Source organism: Polychytrium aggregatum (genome assembly GCF_025602895.1).
Source record: "Polychytrium aggregatum strain JEL109 chromosome Unknown BJ171scaffold_29, whole genome shotgun sequence".
Classification (NCBI taxonomy): domain Eukaryota; kingdom Fungi; phylum Chytridiomycota; class Chytridiomycetes; order Polychytriales; genus Polychytrium; species Polychytrium aggregatum.
Genome location: NW_026516231.1, coordinates 469,323 through 484,061, shown reverse-complemented (window position 1 = coordinate 484,061; position 14,739 = coordinate 469,323). Strand labels below are relative to the sequence as shown.

At 57.9% G+C, this 14,739-nt stretch overlaps 5 protein-coding genes across 5 annotated transcripts; 2 read left to right on the top strand and 3 right to left on the bottom strand.

Annotated features, from left to right (window-relative positions):
* Positions 1-30: 30 nt before the first annotated feature.
* On the bottom strand, positions 31-4,195 carry BJ171DRAFT_166826 (ribonucleotide reductase). The gene is made up of 8 exons (XM_053105923.1): positions 4,030-4,195; positions 3,652-3,758; positions 3,415-3,492; positions 2,334-3,233; positions 1,906-2,205; positions 981-1,643; positions 783-825; positions 31-610 (listed from the first exon to the last, which is right to left on the bottom strand). Exons 1-8 carry the CDS (start codon positions 4,046-4,048, stop codon positions 345-347), a joined length of 2,376 nt encoding a protein of 791 aa, XP_052964844.1. The 5' UTR covers positions 4,049-4,195; the 3' UTR covers positions 31-344.
* Positions 4,196-6,595: 2,400 nt separating this feature from the next.
* Positions 6,596-8,115, bottom strand: BJ171DRAFT_513145 (40S ribosomal protein S23). The gene is made up of 4 exons (XM_053111741.1): positions 8,027-8,115; positions 7,191-7,349; positions 6,966-7,092; positions 6,596-6,841 (listed from the first exon to the last, which is right to left on the bottom strand). Exons 1-4 carry the CDS (start codon positions 8,032-8,034, stop codon positions 6,701-6,703), a joined length of 435 nt encoding a protein of 144 aa, XP_052964843.1. The 5' UTR covers positions 8,035-8,115; the 3' UTR covers positions 6,596-6,700.
* A 538-nt stretch (positions 8,116-8,653) lies between these two features.
* BJ171DRAFT_476512 (uncharacterized protein) lies at positions 8,654-10,943 on the top strand (the record flags this gene model as incomplete). The annotated part of the gene is made up of 7 exons (XM_053108833.1): positions 8,654-8,913; positions 9,186-9,297; positions 9,485-9,699; positions 9,904-10,060; positions 10,174-10,362; positions 10,480-10,563; positions 10,788-10,943. 7 exons carry the CDS (start codon positions 8,654-8,656, stop codon positions 10,941-10,943), a joined length of 1,173 nt encoding a protein of 390 aa, XP_052964842.1.
* Positions 10,944-11,319: 376 nt separating this feature from the next.
* On the bottom strand, positions 11,320-12,453 carry BJ171DRAFT_583877 (C2 domain-containing protein; the record flags this gene model as incomplete). Its single annotated transcript, XM_053114273.1, has 5 exons — positions 11,320-11,402; positions 11,576-11,694; positions 11,863-11,945; positions 12,136-12,197; positions 12,303-12,453. The coding sequence occupies 5 exons, from the start codon at positions 12,451-12,453 to the stop codon at positions 11,320-11,322; spliced, it is 498 nt and encodes a 165-aa protein (XP_052964841.1).
* A 273-nt stretch (positions 12,454-12,726) lies between these two features.
* BJ171DRAFT_166738 (putative mRNA cap guanine-N7 methyltransferase) lies at positions 12,727-14,702 on the top strand. The gene is made up of 5 exons (XM_053105921.1): positions 12,727-13,211; positions 13,319-13,413; positions 13,522-13,700; positions 13,824-14,161; positions 14,318-14,702. The coding sequence occupies exons 1-5, from the start codon at positions 12,965-12,967 to the stop codon at positions 14,371-14,373; spliced, it is 915 nt and encodes a 304-aa protein (XP_052964840.1). The 5' UTR covers positions 12,727-12,964; the 3' UTR covers positions 14,374-14,702.
* The last annotated feature ends 37 nt before the right edge of the window (positions 14,703-14,739 follow it).

Genomic DNA, 14,739 nt, shown 5'->3' with positions numbered 1-14,739 from the left:
GCTCCCCTCCCTCGCTCGGCCGGCGGCAGGGGTATTTTACAGCAGTTTATTATTGGAGCAACGCAAAAAGACACATACAGAGCAAACAGAAAGTGCAACGACAAAAGCCAGGTCGATCGCCGAGCAGCCAGGTGTGCTGCGGCAGGGACGACCGGCACGAGAAGAATGCAGGAGCATGAAAGAAAGAGCACAGCAGGGACATAAATGGGGCGGAGTGCGTCCGCTGAAGCAAGACTGGGCTTTGCGGTAGAGTGACGGGGCGGGAGGACAAGCTCGATCGGCCATCCCATCCGTCCAGCTTGGCTTGGCTTTGCTTTGGCCAGAACAACATACGCACGATTAATCTAACCAGAGCACATCACACAGGCATCCTTGTTGTCGATCGAGCAGGCGACGGCGTCCTCGTTGGTCTTGCGGGAGGCGGCCTCGGTGTCGAGATCCTTCTTCAGGGCTTGCTGGTCGACAGTGAACTTGATGGCATCGGCGGCGGGGCGGGTTCTCAGGTAGTACATACCGGTCTTGAGACCCTTCTTCCAGCCGTAGAAGTGCATCGACGTCAGCTTGCCGTAGTTGGGCTCGGCAATGTGAATGTTGAGCGACTGGGACTGGTCTGTAGCGGGGCAGCGAGGAGTGAGTGAGCGAGTGGGATGGTGCTGTGTGGCTTGAAAGTGCATCGCCATCATGGTGATGAACACGACCCACCCACAAATGCCAAGCACATCCGCAAGTACAGCCACAGGCAAATCTGTCCACGCACGCAACCACGGGCGAGACATGCTTACCGATGTAGGCAGCGCGATCTGCGGCCATGTCGATGATTTTTTTCTGTGATATGCAGCAAACGGGTGAGCAGAGAGACATTGCCATCGCTTGCACAACAAAGATAAGTGTGCGATACGCATCTGCCTGGCGCGCCATCTGCTTGGTGCACCATCTGCTCGGTGTACATCGATACGCGCGCTCAGCTGCTCGCAGCTTACCTGGGAGATCTCCCAGACGGTCTTGTAGAGGGCCTTGATGTCGTCCGGGATCGAGGCGATCTTCTGGATGGATCCACCCTCGGAGATGATGCGGTTCTTCATGCCGTCGTTCCAGAGGTTCAGCTCAGTAAGATCCTTGAGCAGATGCGGGTTAACGACCTGGAACTCGCCAGCCAAGACACGGCGCTGGTAGATGTTGCTGGTGTAGGGCTCGAAGCACTCGTTGTTGCCGAGGATCTGCGAGGTGGAGGCGGTGGGCATGGGGGCAACCAGCAAGCTGTTGCGAACGCCATAGGTGGCAATCTTGGCCCGGAGGGCGTCCCAGTCCCAGAGACCAGAGCTGGGCTCGACGCCCCACATGTCGTGCTGCAGGATACCCTTGCTCACAGGCGAGCCGGGGTAGGTCTCGTAGGGGCCGTACTTCTCGGCGAGCTCGCAAGAAGCCTCCAGGGCGGCAAAGTAGATGGTCTCAAAGATGTGCTGGTTCAGGGTCGAGGCCTCGGGCGACTCGAACGGCATGCGCATCTTGATGAAGGTGTCGGCGAGGCCCTGAACACCGACGCCGACAGGGCGGTGGCGGAAGTTGGATCTTCTGGCCGGCTCGACGGGATAAAAGTTGATGTCGATGATCTTGTTGAGGTTGCGGACGACAACGTGGGTGACCTGTGAACGCGTTCGCGGCAAATGCGGAAGAAATCCGTAGACAGAATCGTGTCATGGACGCATGGACCATATATCAAGAAGGGAGTCAGATGCAAGTCTATGGCAGCCGTCCCAAGGGACAGCGGCAGCGGCAGACAGAGTACGCGGAGGAGCAAATTGATTTCGAGCAAACGCTGGGCTGCAGTCGCGGTTCGCCATCCAACGGTTTGTTGATTGCGTTGGTCACAGATGCAGGCGATGCAGTCAAGAACGAGGTACTTGCCTCCCTCAGCTTGGCAAAGTCAAAGGTGTCCTTGTTCGCGACGAACGAAGGCAGCGCGATCGAGGCCAGATTGCAGACGGCGACTTCGTCGGGGGCCGAGTACTCAACAATCTCGGTGCAGAGGTTGCTGCACTTGATGGTGCCGAGGTTCTGCTGGTTGGACTTGCGGTTGCACGAGTCCTTGTACAGAATGTAGGGCGTTCCGGTCTCTGTCTGAGACTCAAGGATGGCATACCAGAGCTTCTGGGCCTTGACGACCTTGCGAGCGCGGCCCTCCTTCTCGTACTTGGTGTAGAGGGCCTGGAAGCAAGGGAAACGACGGCAACTCAGCATCTGAATCGACAGCGCGCATGTGCGTGCGCGAGGCGCTTACTAAAGCCACGACGTGCGGTTCGACGACGACCACCACGACCACGACGACGACGTACCTCAAACTCCTCGCCCCAGCAATCGGCAAGACCGGGAGCCTCGGCCGGGCAGAACAGAGACCAGTCTTCGTTCTTCTCGCAGCGCTTCATGAACAGATCGCAGATCCACATCGCGTAGAAGAGATCGCGGGCACGGGTCTCCTCCTTGCCGGTGTTCTTCTTGAGATCGAGGAACTCAAAAACATCGGCGTGCCAGGGCTCGAGGTAGATGGCAAAGGCGCCCGGACGCTTGTTGCCGCCCTGGTCGACATAGCGCGCGGTGTTGTTGAAGACGCGGAGCATCGGAACGATACCGTTGGACTGGCCGTTGGTGCCAGCAATGTAGGAGCCTGTGGCGCGGATGTTGTGGATGTGCAGACCGATGCCGCCGGCATTCTTGGAGATCTGGGCGCAGGTCTTGAGGGTGTCGTAGATACCCTCGATCGAATCCTCCTGCATGGCGACAAGGAAGCAACTCGACAGTTGGGGGCGAGGCGTGCCGGCGTAGAACAGGGTAGGAGAGGCATGGGTGAAGTACTTTTCGGAGAGCAGGTTGTAGGTCTCGATGGCGCCATCGATATCCTCGCCATGGATGCCGACAGCGACTCTCATGAGCATGTGCTGGGGTCTCTCGGCAACACGGCCCTTGATGCGGAGAAGATAGGAACGCTCCAGGGTCTTGAAGCCAAAGTAGTTGTAGTTAAAGTCGCGATCGTAAATGATGGCCGAGTTCAAGCGGTCGGCATGCTTCACGATGCACTCGTAGGTCTCTTGCGAGATCATCGGGGCTGGCTTGCCGGTGGCAGGGTTGACGTAAGTGTAGAGATCCTCAACAACAGCGCTGAACTGCTTCTTGGTCTCCTTGTGGAGGTTGGAAACGGCGATACGCGCGGCCAGGATGGCATAGTCGGGATGCTTGGTCTGGGAAATGGCAAAGCGAGAGACCAGTGAGACACGGCAGTCAAATGATACAGTGGCAAGGATCAAATGATACAGTGACAAGGACAAAATTGCCGCGGATGGGCACACTCTGGATCGAGCAGCGCCTGCTGAAACTGCGTTCGGTAACCCAGCGTGCAGTGATCGAGCGGCCGTCACTCACGGTCAAATAGGCAGCGGTCTCGGCGGCAAGATTGTCGAGCTCGACGGTGGTGACTCCCTGGTAGACTCCGCTGACCACCTAAGATTGCAGAGAAAAGCCAGAGTCGGTGAGAGATCTATTCCGGGGCGATCGCGGTTGCCAGAGCAGTGGCCGGAGCTGGAAAGGAGAGCCGCGAAGAGAGCGCATCTCGACGATCAAGACGCAGCGGACGTCGGGCAAGCTGGGCCAGAGATCTACCTTGATGGAGATCTGGACAGGATCGACAAAGTTCATGTCCAGGCCATAGCAGAGCTTGGTGATGCGGGAGGTGATCTTGTCGAAGGCAACCTTTTCGGTGCGGCCGTCTGGACCAACGCAAACAATGTCAGGAAGACTCGACACGGAGGCAGAATCAGCCATGATCAGGGAGTTTCGATGCAGAAAAGGAAGCCGAGCGAGACCGGAAAGGAAAAGATCCAATGCAAGAGCAGGAAGCGCGGCCCAGACGGAAGCACCCGACGGAGCCTGGCCAGCGATCAGCCCCCTGCGAAGCCGCTCGCCAGACCGCCGTGGGCGGGATTGACTGAGGCGGCGCCAGCGACGGCCACGGCACCGAGCCGGACGTTGGGGACTCACCTCTCTTGTAGACAAACATGCTGGCTGGATGCGGCTCCTCGAGAATCGGTGGGAGGGGATGGGATTGGCAGCGACGAGGAGAGCGGTCCCGGGGGTGCGAGTGTGAAGCGGCTGGGTTGGCCTCATATACTCAGCGGCGAGGCGATTTGTCATTGCTCCGGATCCAACAAATCAAGCCATATAAGGTAAATTATGGGATCACGTGGCCTGGCCTGGCCTGAAGGGCGATCTGCTGGCTGGAACCAGCGTGGCGATATGGCGCAGCTCGTGGTGGGATCGTGATCCAACAGACCATGATGCATACTCGGATGCACCTCGGAGTGCAGCCGCATCGCCCCGGCAGTGGTGTTGCTGCGAGCAGCATTCCTGCAAGCAGTGCAAGCATGAAGGGCAAGTAAACGGATCGACAGACCGACACTCTGTTCTGCTGGCCTGGTACGGCGAGCCGAGTCGATGCGATGGACAGAGTCGACGCAATAGCAGTGAGCTGGGGTCTGGAGGATGACCCCAATCAAAGGGAGCAACCAAAGAAGATCCGAGGCAGGCAATTTGCTGTGTTTTTCTATTGCGTCTGCAGTGGCGCTCTCCAATCCATTGTCCTCACCAGCGAGTCGCTGAAATATCCCGCTGCTTTGGCTGCTTTCACAACCCGGCATCGTTTGCGGTCGAGCAGAGCAATTGTTGATGCGGCCTGCCTTTGGAGAGATGGGCGGAACGAACGCAGCTGGGTGCAGGGAGAGAGTGGCTTGCTGGTGGAACTGTATCTCGGCAATCAACCTGAATGGTTGTTGTTGAGAGCTACTTGCTGCAACAGCATCTTGGACCTTGAGACCGATTTTGCTTTTGAACTGGATCCACACACGCCAGAATGGATTAGGTTGCCGGTGGTAGCGGCGAGTGTGTGCTGCTCGGAGCAGGCAGCAGAGAGAATCGCGCAGATATGACAATTGAATTTATTCTGATCGCGAGTCGAGGGGTCCGGACAGAGACCCGTACGGCTCCAGCTCGATCGCAAGGGCAGTTTGGAGAAACTCCTGTGTCCGGCGAAACTCGCAGACTACCTCCAAGACCGTGAGCCGTGATCGCCGGACGGCCTCGGTGGTCTCGATAGACACGACAAAGGTATTGTCGGGATCCTTGAGATCGCTGTACTGCTCCAGAATGAAGCAGAGGCCCTTCATCCGGGTGAAGCCAAGCGTCGCGGCAGCAACCTTGAGCTTGGAAGCCTCTCGCTTTAAGAGAATCAGGAATCCTGGCTCCTGCTTGGTACTTATTTTGGTTCAACAGCAACCAGAGCCCGCCCGTTTGCCCGCCCCGTGCGGCCGCGGACAGAGCATTACGGTGAGAAAGCCGCGTCATCGCACCATCCAAGTCATCCGGGTCATCCAAGTCATCCAGGTCATCCAGGGCATCCAGGCCCTCTCGGTTGCCGACTCTCGCTCATGTGGCGACACCATCGGCAGCGCAGGAACAGCAGCTCTCGACCGCAGCACATCTGCATCGCTGGGGAGAATTTCAACTTACAGCAACTCCTCTATATATGCCAGCGACTCGCGGGCGTTGGACGAGTACAGCCTCGCCATTTCTATCGCAAAGGGCCTTGCAGGATCATGCCCATCGAGATGCAGGATTTGTTTCCAGTGCGCTTGATCGACATGCATTTGACCTGGGGGCTGTTGCTGATGTCAAGCGAGCCTGTGGCACTGGTTGTGCAGGTTCACGCTGCCCGACGAGGTTTTATGGGCGGATTCCCAGGGGATTGTGGGCGATGAGTGCCCCGGAAAAACTCTCACCGATTGGCAAAAGGTTTCGGGACCGCACGAATTGCTCGCACGGGTTGCTCGCACACAACCACTACTACATCGCCCCTATTGATGTCTGTGGCGACAGAAATGGCGACAACGCAACAGATTCAGGAGTCAGGATTTCCAGTCTTACCTTTGCAGCGAGTCGCGATGCTTCCGGGGACAGAGTCCAACTCGGGCGAGATCGCTTGCTTATGACCATCGCCGTCTGCTCGTCGTTCTCAATCAAGCGGATATACGGCGGGTTGCGGATGACAAGGGGATAGCTGTTTCGTCCAAGAGGATCAAGACGAGAACGGCCGGGCACGATCACTGTCAAAGCAGCGACGAACACACCCAGATTTGCAGCGTCGGAGCCCGTTGACAGTGTCTCTTCCGGTTTGGGTAGAGACGGACTCCGTCCTGATCCGCTGTCTGTGTGGTCGTATTCCATGACATGGCGCTGGGCTGCTCTGCAATTGGCAACAGATGGGATTGGCAATCGACCAAGGGCACAATGGCGGGAAGGCGCGAAGACGACGACGCTACTGGGATCCAAAGCAAGGCCGGCCGTGATCGGCGACGACGGCAGTGGCGGCCGTGGGTGCTGATGGCGGAAGGCCGATGTTCCCACGGAGCCGAGCGACGGCGCGAAGGAGTTGCTCCACGGCTCAATGTTCTTTGGCCGCCCATGTTGCGGGAGACCTCGACAGTGGCACCACGATATCCTTCAGAGGCAACAGTATTGCCACACGCACGGCGCAAATGGACAGAGGCTAAACTGAGAGGCGCACAGTTGTTTTTATGCGTGTATTGACAAGGACAACAGAGAGAAGGCTCTGTCTGTCGCCGCTGCTGTTGGTAGCACATCCGAGGGGGCTAGATGCTTACGAACGGGGCTTCTCCTTCTTCTCCTTGAAGAGGGCGAGGAGGGAGACACCAGAGACCTTGACGACCTTGAAGCGACAGCCGGGAATATCACCGACGGCCTTGCCACTGCGACCGAAACCGGCGATAAGGACTTCGTCCTGTTGGTGTCGATGTCGGGGAGGTGTTAAGAGACAACTACGCAGGCGGGGATCCCGATCCCAACAGGGCCACGTCGGCGCCGGAAGCATCGCCTCCATATCGATGCTATCTGCACAGGCTTACGTTTTCGTCAATGAAGTTCAGGCAACCGTCCATGGGAACGAAAGCAGTGATCTTCTTGCCGTTCTTGATGAGCTGAGCACGGATGGCCTTACGAATGGCAGAGTTGGGCTGCTTGGACTCGATACCACTGAGGGGGAGAAACATCGCATCAGTCTCGAGCGTCCTCGTTCGTAGCAATACGGCGAGCGAGAGCGCTGCGTTGCCAGCACAGTGGGCTGTACATACATCTTCTCGATGGCAATACCCTTGGCGTGGGAGGAAGCACCGAAGGGGGACTTGTAAATCGTGCCGAGGCAGGTCTTCTTGTAGACCTTGTCGGCCCAGCGCTCAGTGCGGCGGTGGGTGCGCATCTTGCGCGCGGCGTTGTGTCCTCTAGGCTTGCTCCTGCAATCCAAACCAATAACAGCATTTAATCATGTGCTCCAGGCCCAGCGGGCATGCGGATCGAGAGTGGCGGACTGGGTCTGGTGTCTGGATCTGCCGCATACGGGAGTGCCTGCTGCCCTCGTGATCACGCCCATCCTATCCCATCCATCCCATCCCATCGTATCGCCGTGCTCCTGAGTTGATGACTCTTGAGCTGTGATGACTCCAGGTCTCTCTGCTGCTGCTGCGATGCCAGTTGCCACCGACACTGGTATCGGTGGCGACTGACAGATAGTTGCAGCCTCGGAGTTGATGCCGCAAACGCCATCCCGTATGCTGTGGCCAGTTGTGTTGGCATCGGTTGATACAATCTGGCCTGGCCCGTCCCATCAAAGCGCTTCGGCACTCCAGCAGATCCGGCGGCTCTGGATTTGGCATTGCCGCTTCAACCGCTGCTTGTCGTCGAACTTGCCATCACGTACCCGGCCTTCGTGGTTGATTGTTGCTGCTCCGCCAGACCGTCGTCCCCCCCCTCTCAGTCCAAGCGGCTTCGGCATTCCCAGACCATCCGCAGCCAGCGAGGTCCAGACAACCGCAGCGATGTGCAGGTGGACGGATGGATGGATGGATGCACGGATGGGCGGATGGATGCATGCATCCGGCCCGATCCGGCCCTGCTCGGTCGCGATACGTACTTGCCCATATTGCCTATTCAAAATGGAATTAAGAGAAAAAAGGAGGATCGAAAGGCAATGCCGCTGCCGCTCCGTCAAAACCAGGCCCCTCTCGGCTCCGGCCCGACACAGAACCGACACCGACACACATTACATAATCGCACACGTGTGTCGAACCGGGGCGGATCGCCACGGCCAGGGTCGCCTCACGTGCACGATTGGCGCCCGCCGACCAGGGAGCCCAGGCACGTCCGCCCAATGCGAGGCCGCCCGGGTTCTTCTCGTTCTTGATCCGCCTTGCTTCGCCAGCCGAGTTACCCACCAGTCCGCTCTCCTGTGCCCAGACGGTGCCCTGCCAAAGCAACGCATTCTCCATCCCCTCATTCAACACCCCACAGCCTGCGAGCAGCCCGATCGAGCCTGAGACGAGCCCGCCATGGTCCTGGAAGCAACCGTTCTAGTGTAGGCGATATTGCGCATCTCGGCCGCCAACAGCACGCTACAATCCAGCATCCCGAGAAACGTCTGATTGCGCAGATGAGTGCAATGTCTCCTGTATTTGCGCCTGCCTCGTCAGCCGGCTCGGATGCTTGAGCTCCAGGCAGGAGCGGCCAATCCAGATCGCCGCTCGTCAGCGGCATCGAGAGCATGCTGCCTTTGCTGACCCTTGTCCTCTCTGATCCCGTATCCATATCCGACGTGCGCCTTGCCCGTCTTGCTGGTCCTGCTTGCCTCGGCAATGATTGTCACTGCCTCGTCAGTTTGGACAACTCCGAGTGGATGAGAAATGGAGACTACACACCCACGCGCATCGAGGCGCAGAATGACGCTGCAACGCTGCTCTTCAACGCCAAGACTCAATCAAACCCCGAAAACACAGTCGCCTTGATGACGATGTCGGGCAAGAGGTTCGCAGAGCATCCATCGATAGGGCACCTCCGATGTTGTGCGGGGCGACTCAGGGCCTGTCGCACTCCAGGCCATCAACGCCGTGGGCTTCTCGGCGGCGCCGACATGTGCTGAGCGACAGCGACGGCGGGATGCATGTACCAGAGAGCTAGTCGACTGAGGCAGCCGCAAGTGGTCTACGACCGAGGCACGCTGCGGATCTGCCCCCATTATTATCCGATCGGTTCGATTCCGTAGCTTGCCGCTGACTGTCTCCTCAACCATCCGTCAGTCCTGAGGTTCTCGTGACATTGACATCCGACATTGGCAAGATCCTGACGGCCTTGCACCAAATCAAGCTCTCTGGTAGCCCCAATATCAGTACCGGAATCCAGATTGCACAGGTATAGAATCGGACCGTTTGCGCTCCGTATTGAGGGAGATATTGGAACCTTGTCGACTGCCTCTGGAGTCAATACCCGGGTGGCCCCCCAACGTCATCCTCTCGCCTTACATCGCCATGTTCTTCGTCGCATCGTGCCACATTCTCCTTCGATTGCTGCTTTCCTGACGCCTCAATATGCCTCGCAGCTCGCCTTGAAGCATCGCCAGAACAAAAATCAACGCCAGAGAATCATCGTGTTTGTGGGAAGCCCAGTTACTGAAGATGAGGCCTCTCTGGTCAAGCTGGGCAAGAAGCTAAAGAAGAACAACGTCGCAGTCGATGTCATCAACTTTGGAGAGGAGGCCGAAAACACTGCCAAGCTGGACGCTTTCATCCAGGCCATCAACAGCAGCGACAACAGGTTCGTTTCGGCAACTACACAAAGCACCAACGAGCTGTGTTTTATCGATATGTGTTGAGTGCTCTTCATTTGGTGGCGATTGCGGTTCACAGCCTCGGCGTTGTTGTGGCACTGCTGTCATACGGCCCGGATTCTCACTCACACCTGACTTTGCATCCCGCCGCATCGTCCCGCATCGTCCTGCATGTGTCCGTCGATCGGCAGCCATTTGGTGACCATCCCTCCCGGACCCCATATCCTGAGCGACATTCTGCTATCGTCGCCGATCATCGCGGGCGAGGACGGCGCTCCGCCCGCCTTTTCTGGTGGCAGTGGATTTGAGTTTGGTGTCGATCCGAACCTGGACCCTGAACTCGCCCTGGTAATGTTTCCGCCGATATGCGCTCGCGGCCGACTGCACCCCCAGACTACAGGCAGGCCAACTATCGGAGAAGCGACTCTCATTGCTTTCTATCTCCGGATTATGATCCACAGGCGCTCCGAATCTCGATGGAGGAAGAGCGTGCGCGACAGGAAAAGGCCACTCGAGATACCCCTGGAGAGGCCGAGGGCGAGTCGTCCGCCATGGCTGTCGATCAGGGTCAAGCCTCGGTAGAAGATGACCTCCTTGCCCAGGCCCTGGCTCTGTCGATGGGCGGCGAAGCGCAAACCCCAGCGACCCATGTAAGACGATGCAGTCTGCACGGCCTCTCAGCAAGTGAATGGCGCATCTGTGCAATCCATTGCGCTTCTTCGTTCAGATCTAACATCTTCCCTCTGGGCTTTACTGGCGTCCTGCAGGAGGGAGATGTCGAGATGACTGAGCTAACCGAAGACGAGCAGATCCAGCGAGCCATTGCTCTGTCCATGGGCGAGGGTGAACAGGTAAGAGCGAGCGCCGCGTACTCTGTCCGGCCTGCTGGGCATTCAATTTGCCTTGCAGTGGTCGATCGTATCTTCCTCGCGCATCTCTCAAATCGAGTCCGATAGAGCGCGGATGGGCGCTTCGCAGGGTTTGTTGGCTCGTGGTCTTTCGCCCGGGGATACCAGAGCAGGACCATTGTCCTCTCTGCTTACTGACCGAATCGGATCCAACGCCGTGCTCGCAGCCTCAACCCGCCCTCAACGACCCCAACTACCTCAGCTCTGTCCTGGGCAATCTCCCCGGTGTTAACACGAGCGATCCCAGAATCCAAAACGCCTTGCAGTCCATGAACAAAGACAAGAAGCCGGACGAGAAGGATGAGTCGAAAGAGAAGAAGTGAGACGCAGGCGGACGGCCGCGGGGGGGATGACGGGCACTCCGCGGCTCTGGAGCCCTCTTGCTGAGTATCAAGCCAGCGACGCCGTTGAGCCATCTGCTCCGCATCATAGCAATATATCTCTCTATTTTCATTCGAACAGAGCGAAAGGGCGGTGTCTGGTGCATTGCTCGCTTGCTTGCTTGCTTCTCTTCTCCTCGGTCACCATGGCTGGATGCGCACGCCCGAAGGCAATTGAAAGCACAGCGTGGATATATTTGACAATGAAGCAAGCCACTTGAGACCCCTGGGTGAGTGCCAGGTTCGGGAAAGTGCTCAATCGCCTGCTGCGCCGTCAGCTCCTTCTGGCGTGGGCGACTGGGAACTAAGCGAGAAGGGTTCACTGCTTGAGGAACTGAAGTCGGAGGCGGACCTCGCCATCGGACATGAACAAGAAGGCGGGGAGCTTGATCCAGAGATCAACTTCAACGGCGGCAGCGGATTGACAAGCACACGGGAGTCAGACAGTCAGCACGACGAGGTCAGCACGACGAGGACAACTCGACGGCGCTATTGATGCACGGCTTCAAATGTCGCATCAGCGCGCAGAGCCCTGTCATCGCAAGTCGGTGGATGCACCAGTCATGGATACTTACTGCCTTGGGTGGTCGAGGCGATCTCCTTCAGGTTGTACTTGGCTTTGCCAACCTCATCATCCTTGAAGGTGTCCTTGTCCATGACATAGATGTGGAGCTCCTCCTCGCCATTCACGGGGCTAGTGTGCCAACAGCAGCGGCGATGGGGATTGCAGTCGCCGAAAACGCGGCTGGTGAGGAAGGGTGCCGGAACGACGCTCGCTTCCGCATGAATGCGGCTTGGGCGACAGCAGCAATCCAATCCGGCACAGGTTGGAGTGGACTGCAGCGCTGCGGCCGAAACCTACATGTTGAAGTGCTCGTTCCAGGTGGCCTGGGCGCCGGTGTTGTACTTGACCGAGGTCTGGAACTTTTGTGCTGGGTTGACGTACTGCAAGCAGCAGCATGGATGCGAGGAGACGGTGTCATAAAACGGGGTGATATCCGCACAAGCACGCAATGACGGCCGGGCCAGCCTCGGCGACTCCCTTCCCCGTCGTCGCAGCTCGTCCTCGGGATGCCCAATAGTACAACTAGAGCCGGCCAGAGTGCGCCCGGGAGGACAGGCAGATGCCACCCACCAGGACGACAAAGTTGTCGTTCTTGCCGAGAAAGTCCTCGCCCTTGAGCTTCTTGGCTTCGACTGGAGTGGCAATCAAGGAGGAAGCAGCAGAAGCAGCCATCAAAGCACGACGCAGACGGCACCAAGCGAGTCAGCTGCATGCGCTGCGGACAAGATGCACTCGACATTTCCTCCCGGGCTGGCCTGGTTGCTGCTGCCTCTGCTGTGGCCGATGGAACCGGCTGTTTGGATGCTTGTCGATGGCATCCAGCCGGATCGTGCGAGTGCCGCAGGCAATGTACTTGCCGACGGTGACCTTGAGGATTCCGGTGGGCATGGCTGGGGTAGCGGGTCTGGCGAGATGCGATGCGATGCGACGTAATGAAATGTGGTGTGATGCGATGGATGCGATGGATGCGACGATGAAGCGAGACAAGCCGAATGGGTGGGATCGGTCGGATGGATGGGATGGGATGGACAGACAATCCAGGGCGGATACAGGCGGCCGCGCTGTGGCTGGCACGCCTCGCCCGCTCCTCGCCCGCTCCTCGCCGTCTCGCGGCTCGGTCTCGCCACGCCCAAATGCGTTTGCGCTCTCTCTTCCCATCTGCCCTTCCTCACCAGCGACATCCTGTTTCTGGCTGAGAGATATCGGCATTAGGCCGACACAGAGCGATCAGGGTGCCGATCCAGCACACCAGGGCGTGACAGCGCGAGCACGGGCGAGCGAGCTGTTCAGGGAAGCATAGTGTGAACGAGTCGAGCAAATCTGTGTTCTGGTGGCATCAACCCAGCGCTCAGCCTCTTCGTTTCTGGGCCGAACCAGCCCCGTCCATAAGCTTCCGAAAATGTCATTTCCGGGCGATGGCAACGCCAGAGTTGTGGCGGGCCACTACAACGCCCGGCCACAGGTCAACCGCTTTCAGCGGCAGCGGTCGCCCATCTTCCACCTCAAAAACTTCAACAACTGGGTCAAGTCTTGCTTGATCCGCACCTACTGCAAGCCCGGCGACAATGTGCTGGATTTTTGCTGCGGCAAAGGCGGCGATCTGCAGAAATGGGATAAAAGCCGAATTGCCTCCCTGGTCGGCGTAGGTAAAGAACGTCGGCGATCGGGCTCCTCGCTGTCGGGAAGGCGTGTGGCTGTTGCCCGTCCTGCGAGCGACACCGGTGACATATCGTGCCTTCTGTTGGTTGTGTAGATATCGCAGATGTCTCGATCCAGCATGCCCAGCAGCGCTGCGCGGAAAGCCCGCCTCAGTTCCGCTATCGGTTTATCGTCAAGGATGCGTTCAAGGTTAGCGACGTGCATGATGCGAGCCGAGACTGTTTCGCTGTCGCTGTCGCTGGGCTCTCGAAACCACGGACAGGACTAACTGTGGCCATCCCATTCGTCTCTCGCCAGGACGAGTTGTTTGCCAAGGACAGCGACCTGGGTCCTTTCGATCTCGTCAGCTGCCAGTTCTCGCTGCACTACTCGTTCGAAACCGAGAAGCAGGCACGCCAGGCGATGCGCAATGTCTCGTCTCGCCTGAGAGAAGGCGGCCATTTTATCGGCACGATCCCGAATGCATACCGGCTGGTGTAAGCAGGGCAGTTGGAGGCTGGCAATTACAGCCGCTCATGCGAGCCGGGGCTTGCTTGGTGCATTGTCGTCTGTCGTCGCTGGCTGCGGCTCGGATCCTGACCTTGGTTCGATCGGCACAGGAAGAAACTGTTCGAAACGCCTGACGGCGCCTTCGGCAACAGCATCTATTCGGTCAAGTTTGCCCAGCGATACGAAAGCGAAAAGAGCATTCCCACCTTTGGGGCCAAGTACACGTTCCATTTGGAGGATGCCATCGACAGCTGTCCTGAATACCTGATTCCCATGAACGTTCTCGAGCTGATTGCGAGAGAGTACGGCCTTGAGCTCGTTTACAACAAAGAATTCCTCAACTTTTATGAAGAAAAGCACAAAGAGTCCGAACCCCGACACCTCTTGGACAGGATGAAGGTCGTCAATTCCGAGGGCACCATGGCCGAGGATGAGTGGAGGGTTGCAGGTACGCACTCTTGTTAACAGCAGTCTCATGGTGAGACCAGATGTACAACCGAGCTCGATCCAGGTGCTCCGGGACGCTTCGTCGTCGTTCTGCAGATGCATGGCATGGTCTCGCTGACAATTTCGCAAATGCATCTGCTGTGATGGGACCGAGCAGATCTCTACCTTGCGTTTGCCTTCGTGAAGCGATCTGCGGGTTCGCTCGCTACGTAGTCCCAACCAAAGCACAGCCTCGCTTCGACTTAGTCCCCAGGCTATATCTGGGCGCATCGCATGCCACCTTCGCCCCGAGAGTGGTTCGCCAACGGCTGGTGCCGCACCAGGCCCTGATACGGCGCTTCATCCACGCACCACTCCCTTCCACCCCAGCCAAAATGCTACCCTGGGATTTCAGATCCTGCATTTCTTCACCAGCTGCTCTGTTCTGGCTGCTGAATACAGGGGCGCTTATCCATTCCCATGAGTATCCAGAGCACTCACGACAGAGCCGTGCCGGAATCTCTCTCACACGCCTGGGAACTATCGTCTGGAAGAGTTGTATCACATTGTATTTCACTTGCAACAAGCATCACTACCTCA

Bases quoted from the DNA above. Each gene is read 5' to 3' on its own strand.
- BJ171DRAFT_166826 (XM_053105923.1), bottom strand. The intron at 2,206-2,333 runs GTACGTCGTCGT...CCTTGCTTCCAG, and splicing joins GCTGGGGCGAGGAGTTTGAG to GCCCTCTACACCAAGTACGA. The intron at 611-782 runs GTAAGCATGTCT...GCCCCGCTACAG, and splicing joins AGATCGCGCTGCCTACATCG to ACCAGTCCCAGTCGCTCAAC.
- BJ171DRAFT_513145 (XM_053111741.1), bottom strand. The intron at 7,093-7,190 runs GTATGTACAGCC...TCTCCCCCTCAG, and splicing joins GGTATTGCCATCGAGAAGAT to TGGTATCGAGTCCAAGCAGC. The intron at 6,842-6,965 runs GTAAGCCTGTGC...CGACACCAACAG, and splicing joins TGAACTTCATTGACGAAAAC to GACGAAGTCCTTATCGCCGG.
- BJ171DRAFT_166738 (XM_053105921.1), top strand. From the start codon at position 12,965: ATGTCATTTCCGGGCGATGGCAACGCCAGAGTTGTGGCGGGCCACTAC. The intron at 13,212-13,318 runs GTAAAGAACGTC...TTGGTTGTGTAG, and splicing joins TGCCTCCCTGGTCGGCGTAG to ATATCGCAGATGTCTCGATC. The intron at 13,701-13,823 runs GTAAGCAGGGCA...CGATCGGCACAG, and splicing joins CCGAATGCATACCGGCTGGT to GAAGAAACTGTTCGAAACGC.